Source organism: Oratosquilla oratoria, chromosome 13 (assembly GCF_046742065.1).
Source record: "Oratosquilla oratoria isolate Oo_2021 chromosome 13, ASM4674206v1, whole genome shotgun sequence".
NCBI lineage: Eukaryota > Metazoa > Arthropoda > Malacostraca > Stomatopoda > Squillidae > Oratosquilla > Oratosquilla oratoria.
The window spans coordinates 37,305,623-37,315,622 of record NC_134789.1 but is presented as its reverse complement, the minus strand read 5'-3'; the positions used below and the strand labels follow the sequence as shown (position 1 = coordinate 37,315,622).

At 38.1% G+C, this 10,000-nt stretch overlaps 1 protein-coding gene across 3 annotated transcripts in view; it reads left to right on the top strand.

Moving 5' to 3' along the window:
- Positions 1-2,724: 2,724 nt before the first annotated feature.
- The window catches only part of LOC143032385 (luciferin 4-monooxygenase-like), a 47,375-nt gene continuing 40,099 nt past the window's right edge, over positions 2,725-10,000 (top strand). Inside the window, exon 1 of one of the 3 annotated variants that reach the window (XM_076197067.1) lies at positions 2,725-2,863. In XM_076197067.1, the coding sequence (XP_076053182.1) occupies positions 2,829-2,863 (35 nt within the window). In that variant the 5' untranslated portion in view covers positions 2,725-2,828. The remainder of the gene's footprint in view (positions 2,864-10,000) is intronic. The other 2 variants (XM_076197065.1, XM_076197066.1) reach the window with 2 other exon arrangements.

Here is a 10,000-nt window from a genome sequence, read left to right as displayed (position 1 = left end):
CTGCTTATCTACTTATCTATCTTTTTTAACTTTTATCCGTTTTTGTAATTTGTTGAAAGGAATCCTCTCGATGTAAATTGTCACTGTTATACATTGTATCACATTTCATCTTGTTTAGTGACCCCGTTAATATAATTCTGTAGCGATGCTACTTTTGGTGAAAAGAAAGAGGTTTTGGTGAGTTCGTCTCCTTTACTGTAAAGTACGAGTGAACTGATTTTACACGCGGCGGAAGCCGGTATATATACTACTCGTGGGCCAGTTACCTGTGGTGCGTAATTAGATAATTACGCTGGGTCGGGTCAAGTAAGCTCAATGCTGGCAGAGAGCGTCAGGTCGTCAGTCACGTTTTCTGCCACGTGGCTGTACAATTCCAATCCTGCCATAAACACATGATAACGACATCTCGTTAAATGAGGGTTATTTGGCTCTTGAATGAAATGCAAGATTCAGCTTATTTACGCCAGAAATCTAATCCAATGCAACTCACTTATATACATTGCATTACATTGTTTAGTGCCCCCGTATAATTCTAATCCTGTCATAAACACATGATAACGACACCTCGTTAAGTGAGGGTTATTTGACTCTTGTCTGAAATACAAGAATCAGCTCATTCACGACAGAAATCTAATCCAATTCAACTCCAAAGAGTTGATTTGGAGACGGTGTCTTCAATCGACGAAGGTTTTAAGTCTTTTGCTAAATAAAGTTGCGCGCCGTAGACTATGTTATTTGTTTAATTGTTTGTTTATCATCATTTGCTTGGTTTTCATTTATTATTAGTTATCTGTCAATTTATCATTATTTACTATTTACCTGTTTGTTTATTTTCTAACTATACTTATGCATTGATTTTATTCTATTTAGTATTATCTATATAATTACATTTTTTATTTTTTTATTTTTTTTTTTATATTTATTTGTCATTATCATATTTTTCCCACATCCGACCTAGTTATGGACCAAAAGGTCTCCTGTTGGCATGCTCCTCCTTTGCAATCTTTGTAATCCTTTGTAAACGTATTCGTTTGGCAACATCTTGGGTAACGTTTATAAAGTTTGTAGTCTTAGTGATCAGTGTATGGGTATCAAATGACACACAGTCTCATATTGATTTTTTGCTGACACAAATGACTTGTACATTTACAGTGACTTCCGCCATACGATTTTATTCAGTCATTACGCACAGAAGCGTCAAGTCTATCTAGGTTAACCCAAGGTCTAAATATACAGGTCAGATCGTTTGAATTCTTCTGCGCAGCTTCTGACGTCATTAGGCTGGGTCCATTTTCTCTTTGTGAAACACTGAAGAAAACTGTGAAACGCCAAGGAAGACAGGAACTATAATATTTTATATATTATATATATATTATATATCATATATATTATATATTCATATATATAGACAGGAACTATAATATTTTATATATATATTATATAATATTTGTCAGAATATAACTAATTGCGTGGAGCGGTGCGAGCGAATGCAACGTCTTTCCTAAACGACGCACCAGCTTCAACTGACAGCTATAGGACCCGCCAACCCCACTTTGAACAGCCAGGTGACGTTCACGGGCCCGCTGCGCCAACTCCCTCGAAATTCGGTCGGAAGTGGTTAGACCTTATATTCTTAGATCTTGGGTTAACCATTTAACAGTTATTCTCGACCCAGGAAGAAAGGGGAGGGAAGGCAAGGGAATTTTAATATAATAGCCTAACGACAAGCAAACACTGGCGGGTAGAATATTAATACGAATTATCGCCTCCCCCCCCAACTTCCCACCTGTGGCAGGGGGACATGAATACCACCACTGTGTTCCTAGTTTGTGGTAGAAGATGTTATGAGGCGTAACGAGGAGACTAGGCAACCCTCCCCCCCCATTTCGAATCCCCTCACCAACCTACCCCCCACCCCATCCCAATAACGTTTTCTTTGTTATTATCTAAATTTTAAAGGGAATTGACATCGAAAGTGACAAAATTTTCACACTGAATGAGAATCAGACAAGAAACAATGGTCTCAAACTGTCTGTAAATAGATTTAATTTGGAAGTGGGTAGAAACAACTTCACCACCCGTGTAGTTAATGAATGGAATAAACTTACTGCAGAGGCAGTGAAATGTAGTTCATTTCGAAGCTTTAAGAACCATTTAGATAAACACCTAAGCAAGATGCTGTAATGACTATCATTTATTTTATATCATATGTTTATTTGTTTTGTTATCATTTGTCAGTTTGTTTATTATTATTTGCTTCTCATTTATTATTAGTTATATGTCAATTTATTATTATTTACGATTTACCTGTTTGTTTGTTATTTAACTATACATATGCATTTATTTATGTATTTTATTTATCATTTACATTATTATATCTTTTATTTATTCATTTATTTATCTATTTATCTATCGTTTTTATGATTTTTTTTTTGTTCGCATCCGACTTAGATATGGACTAAAAAGTCTCCTGTCGGCATGCTCCGCCTTTGTAATCTTTCTAATGTTTCGCAGAGTCAGCGCAACAAATATCTCTTGATTTAGCATTCCCTTTTATCAGGGAGATTAAGGTTCCCGAATATGATACATTGTCGACACCGGCACTGCATTACAATCCACATTTCTTATGAGATACTCCACTGCGCTTCTTATTATCTTATCTTCGAAAATACATTTTATCTTGGACCCTCCTACCGAGAGTCGCTCATCAATCAAGATATTTACTTGAATTAGTAGGTGCGTCTACACTTCTGTTGAACACGTCGTTCAGTCCAACCTTTCGTGGCTGCCTCATTACTGAACACAGAAATTCAGGTTTATTGAACAATATGTTCATTCGATTTCGCTTTGGTGACCCATCAAGGTAGGTGTTGTTAAATATATCTGTTTACACAGGGCAGCGCGGTAGGTCAGTTTGTGTTTGTTCGTGTGTGTGTGTGTGTGAGTGTGTGTGTGTGTGTGTGTGTGTGTGTGTGTGTGTGTGTGTGTGTGTGTGTGTGTGTGTGTGTGTGTGTGTGTGTTATTCACCACCATCCATGGTCTTGGGTCACGTGTTGGACTCGTGATCGACAGCTATTTCCTTCGCGGAAGAGAGCTCAGAGCTCATGTATGACCGATCTATGGGTAATGCTGTGACCATACGCGTATACACACCCCCAGCTCCCCGCCCAAGAGTGTTGGAGTAACGACTCGCAGCGCAGCGATACTGAAATTATTTCAGTCCTGGGTGGGATTCGAACCAGGACCGTCGTAGTGGCGGCCGGGAACTCTAACCACTGCGCCATCGAGTCGTGTGTGCGTGTGGATGACTATCATCGTCTGGCGTTAACTAGAATGAAATATAAAATGTTTGCCAAAAATGACCTAATGGCCCGATAGAGATAACACATGAAAATACATACATATATATATATATATATATAATATATATATATATATATATATATATATATATATATATATATATATATATACATGTAAAAATGTGATTGGTGGAAAGTATAATCTCTTGCACAAAGAAAAGGCATATAATTTGAAAAATACATATTTAATTAGTGGAATGAACGTTAATATATAAAGAAATAGATGAAACAAGAACGCTTAAAATCTGTAATGGAAGGCGGATGGAGAGCGCCGATCTAACTCTTCAGGATCCTATATTTCCTCGTGTATACTCCATACTTATGTCTCGCTGTTCTTTAGCTATCTGGAGACTACTTTATCAGTGAACAGAATCTCCCGGGCATTCACTGATTACAAGCATTTTGTGCCATGTATGTATGCTCCATATTCATGATTTACTGTTCTTTAACTGTCTGACGACTACTTCATCACTGAATTGAATCGTCGGGCACTAAGTGATTAGAACTATTTTGTACCCTCCACCCCCACCGCACGAAGGGTTCCTGGATCCCAAGGGGAGGAACCACTGAATCTCGGTGTGTCTGCTCCTTACGAAGTCGTTTTTGTCTTTCCCCCTTCCGTGTACTATGACTCATCACCTCAAGATCTCCCCTTCCATTGGATGACGGTGACCCCAAGGGACGGGTCCCCTCTTCGTCCCAAGGTCACCTACGGGATGTGACCACGGAGATGAACAAAAGAGTCTGACGACAGGACAAAAGCCCCACCCGGTACGGAAAAGAGGTGGAATAGCCCCTTTGCTTTCGAAGTACTGCTAAAGAGATGAATGAAATGGTCTGGTGGCGGCCATAATAATATGGAAACGTCGACCTATGAGATACTGTTTAATCACCCTTGCGTGTGTGTGTGTGTGTGTGTGTGTGTGTGTGAGGTATGTGTGTATTTGTATTTACCTAGTTGTATTTTGCGGGAAGGGGAGCTATGCTCGTGTTGTCCCGCCATTGTATCTCTCAGTGTCTAGTTTGCTTTTAAACTCGTGAATGGTTTTTGCGCTTACTATTTCATTATCCAGTTTGTTCCAAGTGTCTAAAACTCTATGTGGAAAACTGTTTTTCTTCAGTTCTCTTCTATAGCTGTGTGTGTGTGTGTGTGTGTGTGTGTGTGTGTGTGTGTGTGTGTGTGTGTGTGTGTGTGTGTGTGTGTGTGTGTGTGAGTGTGTGCGCGTTTCAGACTCTAGCACCATACGGTGTCCCAGGGCCGTGAACCACAAAACCATTTCTTCGAAGGAACGGCGAAAAAAACCGATAGAAAATGGACATAAACGCAATAATGCGTTGGACGAGAAACTCCAAGTAATCAATGCTTAAAAAAATGTTCCTAAAGCTGAAAGCTTTGGAGTCCTTGTCTCCGAACACTGAGTGTGGCGAACCTCTCTTAAACGTGAGGTGCATACTCCACTCAGTGGCGAGCCCAGCGGTAGGGCGCGCAGCCGAGACGGGGACAGAAATACCTGACGTAGGTACATCGCTTTCAGAGATGACCAAGATACAATTCTTCCTGTCAAATTTACTTGAAAGTCGATCAAGAGGAAGGAGAAGGGCCTGTGGAATGAAGGGAAGGCCACGAGGTCGATGTTAGGGAATGGAAGGGAGGTGGGTACTGGGGAATAGAGAAAGACAAAGATAATTGTGGGAGACACAAGGAAGGAAAGGGGTTGAGAGAACTCATACACACATCTATACATGCACGCACGCACGCACGCACGCACACACACACACACACACACACACACACACACACACACACACAGACACACACACACACACACACACACACACACACACACACACACACACACACACACACACACACACACACACACACACACACACACACACCATTGTCAGCGGGCACTCCAGCTTTGAGGGGTTACAGGGTGTGAGGGTGTAAGGTTACAGCATTGCCCATACATTGGTCTAAGTATGAATTTTGAGCTCTCATTTGTGAGAGTAATAGCTGACGATTACGAGACCAGCACGTGATCCTAGACATGGTTAACCCCCCTCTCTCTCTCTGTATATATGTATGTATGCATGTATATATGTATGTATATATGTATGCATACATGTGTGCATGTATGTATGTATGTATGTATGTACTGTATGTATGTATGCATGTATATATGTATGTATGAATGTATGTATGTATACATGTGTGCATGTATGTATGTATGTATGTATGTATGCATGTATACATGCATGTATGTATGCATGCATGTATGTATGTATGTATGTACTGTATGTATGTACGTGTGTATGTATGTATGTATGTATGTATGCATGTATGCATGCATGTATGTATGTATGCATGTATGTATGTATGCATGTATGTATGTGCTGTATGCATGTATGTATGTACTGTATGTATGTATGTATGTACGTATGTATGTATATATGCATGTATGTATGCATGTATGCATGCATGTTTGTATGCATGTATGTATGTATGTATGCATGTATGTATGTATGCATGTATGTATGTATGTATATATATGTATGTAGGCATGGATTCATTCATGTATGCATGTATGCATGCATGCATTCCTGTATAAATGCATTGTATGCATATATGTATATATGTATGTATGTATGTATGTGTGTATGTATATGCACGTATGTATGTATATATGTATTTATGTATGTATATATGTATGTATGTACGTATATGTGTAGGTATATATGTACGTATACTGTATATGTATGTATGCATGCATATGTGTGTATGTGTGCATGCATGCATGCATGTATGTATGTATGTATGTATGTATGTATGTATGTATGTATGTATGTATGTATGTATGTGTATGTATGTGCGGCACGTAGTCACGAGAATGTCGGTGGCCATGAGCAGCAGCCAAGCGGATGAAGAGAACGAAAGGATGACAGGATGTGTCGAGGGACTGTCGTAGCCTCGTCCTGTGCATCCAGAGGCCTTATCACACTGGTCAAATTTACCTCCGACTCTTGGGGCAGATGTGCAGCCTGCAGCTTTAGGGAAGGAATGCTACGTGGTGGAGGAAAATACTTTACCTTCAGCTAGTTAAACGACCTTCTATGAATTTTTGTTGAGAAAATAAGATAGTTTGATTAAGTGGTTTTATGAAGGAAAATGTTCTGGATGTTACAGTTGATGAACCGGATGTTGTGGGAAAAATAGCCCAGCGTGATAATCCCTTAGGTTCATAGTCAGCTCACCAAGACTGATAAGGCCAGGAAATAAATTCCGGCCTCTATCAGTGTTGGGATAAAAGGCACTAAAGTTATGACACTGTGCAATGTGCACATCACGAATGTGGTACACTGTGGAAAAAAGACGATACAGTGAACATGTGCAATCTAAAAAATAAAATAAAAAAGTAGAATAGAATAAAATAGAAAAATTATGCCAGGCATGACAAGCGTCGCCCAGTATAACTTAGTGCAGCATAATGTTGAATCGCATTGTCACTGATAAATTAATGAACACATTGCCATCTATTTTGGTGAAGTCAAATCTTTATCTACGATTGTTTTCTAGATAGAACTCTCTTGGAATGTACAACCTTGGCAAGGTCAAAGTGAAACACCTCTATGATACGTGAAAACCCACATAAAACTTCCCATACTGAAAATAGTAAACATCTTCAACTAATTCCTGAGTTAGTTACCGTTTTCTAAGAACATTATCTTGAATTTGAGCATTTATATTAACTCATGGTCAATTTATTTTTAACTTAGATGATAAAAAATAAAATAAAAATGGATCTGGTTTTGGTTTGAAGTATATCCGACCATTTTTAAAGAAGTTACAGGCGAAATTACGTTTACAGTTTTTCTAAGTCGTCTTGACCTTGAACTTGAGTCTGTTACTTCCAAAATCTTATGAGATAAGGCAGGCACCATTGTCTATCTCTCCTGAAATTTGAATATAATCGATCCAACTGTTTTGTTGACAACGAATAAACAAATAGACTTGACAAACAATAATACCTGACCCCTGAGTGAGGTATAAATGTGATTAATTAACTCCCATAAAAGCTAATTAGAAATCCAGTTCCAATACCATTCTTACTATAGTCAGCGCAACGAGAAGTGACCGCTAAGGCGGGGTTAGGAGATTTCCCGGTGTTGCTACATCTCCACAGATAACACGGCCCGCACGGCTCACACTGAATGCAGTGTGAGGGGGGCGGGGCCAAAGAATAAATGTAGGGCAACGTCGCTCTCCCTTGCTCATATGCCATGTCTGACTCGAGGAAACGAAACCTTTGTATAGAAAACGTTGCTTTGATTTTTACCTCAGTGGTGGTGTGTGACAAAAAAGTGGAATATAATTATATGTGGCAACATTATAAAAATATAAAATAAAATTATAGAATAAAACAAAATTATAAAATAATTATATGTGGCAACACAGGGGGACTCCCAGTGCTCCGCCCTAACGGCCATTTCTCAATGCAACGAGTATAGTACGTGTATTTGTCGGCGATTTCTTGTCGGGGATAAATCCCAACAGAAGCATCTCTAGAGTAAATAAACTATTATTACAAATTGATATAGACATCTGTGGTTACGACCTCAGTTAATTTAGTTAATTGATAACTGTAGAATTAGGATTAAGATTGAAATACAGCACTCAAGCTTACCAAGCTGTATGAAATCTGTATTCTAGAATGCTTAATGTATGAAACAAATTATACAACTTTATTTGTCCATTTAGATAGTGGCCTATCATTTTTGTGTATATATACGAAAACTTTTTATAAAGCATTATGTTAGAAACTCGACACCATAAGAATAGGCCTAGTTGACTACCTTCTCCATAATGTCTAGTTACCGATATATCATTTTCATTATTAATATATTTATTTAGTGACTTCCCCGTCTTGAGTATTGGTTCTGGTATATTACTCTATCTCTAATTCCCATGTATGAGGATTATCTGTTGTATGTATCGTGCAACATTTTCACTTATTATCTGTTGTATGTATCGTGCAACATTTTCACTTCGTTTAAGATGAAGTTTTACCTCCAATAGACGTTTGAAAATGAGTAGATGCTCGGTTTTTTACGAAGTCCGAGACATGATCTGAAACTGACCAGATGTGTTAGTTATTTGTGTTTGGTGAGTGATATGAAATTTACCCCATTCACAGACCTCATAAAAACCCGATACTGTAAGGTGTAAATGCGACGAAGCGCGTAATACTATGTTTTTTTTTAATGAAATATCCACACAGAACAGAAAAAAGTGATGTGATTACATATTCACAAAGGTATATGATGCTTTGTGAAACTATTCTGCTTTTCAGGGTTCGATGAGTCCCTGCCGATCACAGGTATGTAGTTTTTTGCCTCTGTGAACGTCGTAAAAAATCACGGGAGAATGCCACAATTAACTCAATGGGGCGGTCACCTTGAACTTACATCGTCAGCATTACGTATTGAAAGGGAAGGCAATTTTGTCCAATGTCATAAAATTCTCCACATTTCTATTTGCATAATAATGTGTCTGATATCTTGTTGATTTAATCACTTGTCTATAAAGGATCAGTGGCTCTGTAGTTATGCGTAGTGTATAAAACAATGGATAAATGTAGAGTGGCTTTCAGTCGTGTGGGATGCTGAGATGTTTTTCAATTCCTTCTCTCCGCGCTGTGTCGACGACTCGACGTCATGTATCCCCAGACTAACTGTTTCTGTTTTTTATTATTAGGTATATGTGAAGATTGAAGCATATGATCGTTTGTTTGATTACAAAGGCATCGCACAAAACCTAAGAATTAAACAAATAATCAGCAATCTTATCATCTGGAATTGTGTAGTAACCACAAATAAATGTACTAATATCCCTAAATGGCAATACCATCCCAGAGCGTTGTATATTGTTTAAATTGATTAAATTATTTATCACGTAGACTAATTCATCTATAATGTGTACCTTCATTATTGCCTGAATAATGTGGAAAATGTGAGGGTGAGTAATTAGGAACTAATGGACGATTGTATTACAAATTAGCAATTTCGTAGTAGTAACTGGTAGTTGTTTACATCCTAGGTCGTGTGTGGAAGTGTGTTCCTACCTGTGTTTTCAATGGACATATAATTACAGTTTGAGAACAGTGTTGAACGCAATAGTCCCGAGGAATTACTTTAATGATACTAAAGAAAAGAAATAATAATGATAAGCTGAAGTGATGTGATTTTAAATCGAGAACTATCAACATAATTTCGATTACATTGGTGTGTTATGTTATATATATCAGGATTGCTTTGAATTTTACATAGTATGACGATGAAGCTTTCCGTGTGTGACTCGTGTTGAAATGAAACGTTTTGGTGCAATGGAAATTATTTAAATTGGAGTTTTGGTAAGATGACCTTGAAGTCTGCAACTGTTACATAACGTTCGACAGTCGCAATGTTTGCCAATGAAAACGGGACCTACCGTGGCAACACCAGTTGGGAGTCAGGCTGCCATACAATATTTTTTTTATATTTAATTTCCATCATACATGAAAGTTATAGGAAAGGGGACTAACACATGAACGAGGAAATTTTTCTTTTGTTCTGAATTTAAGGTAAATTGACTTATCTTT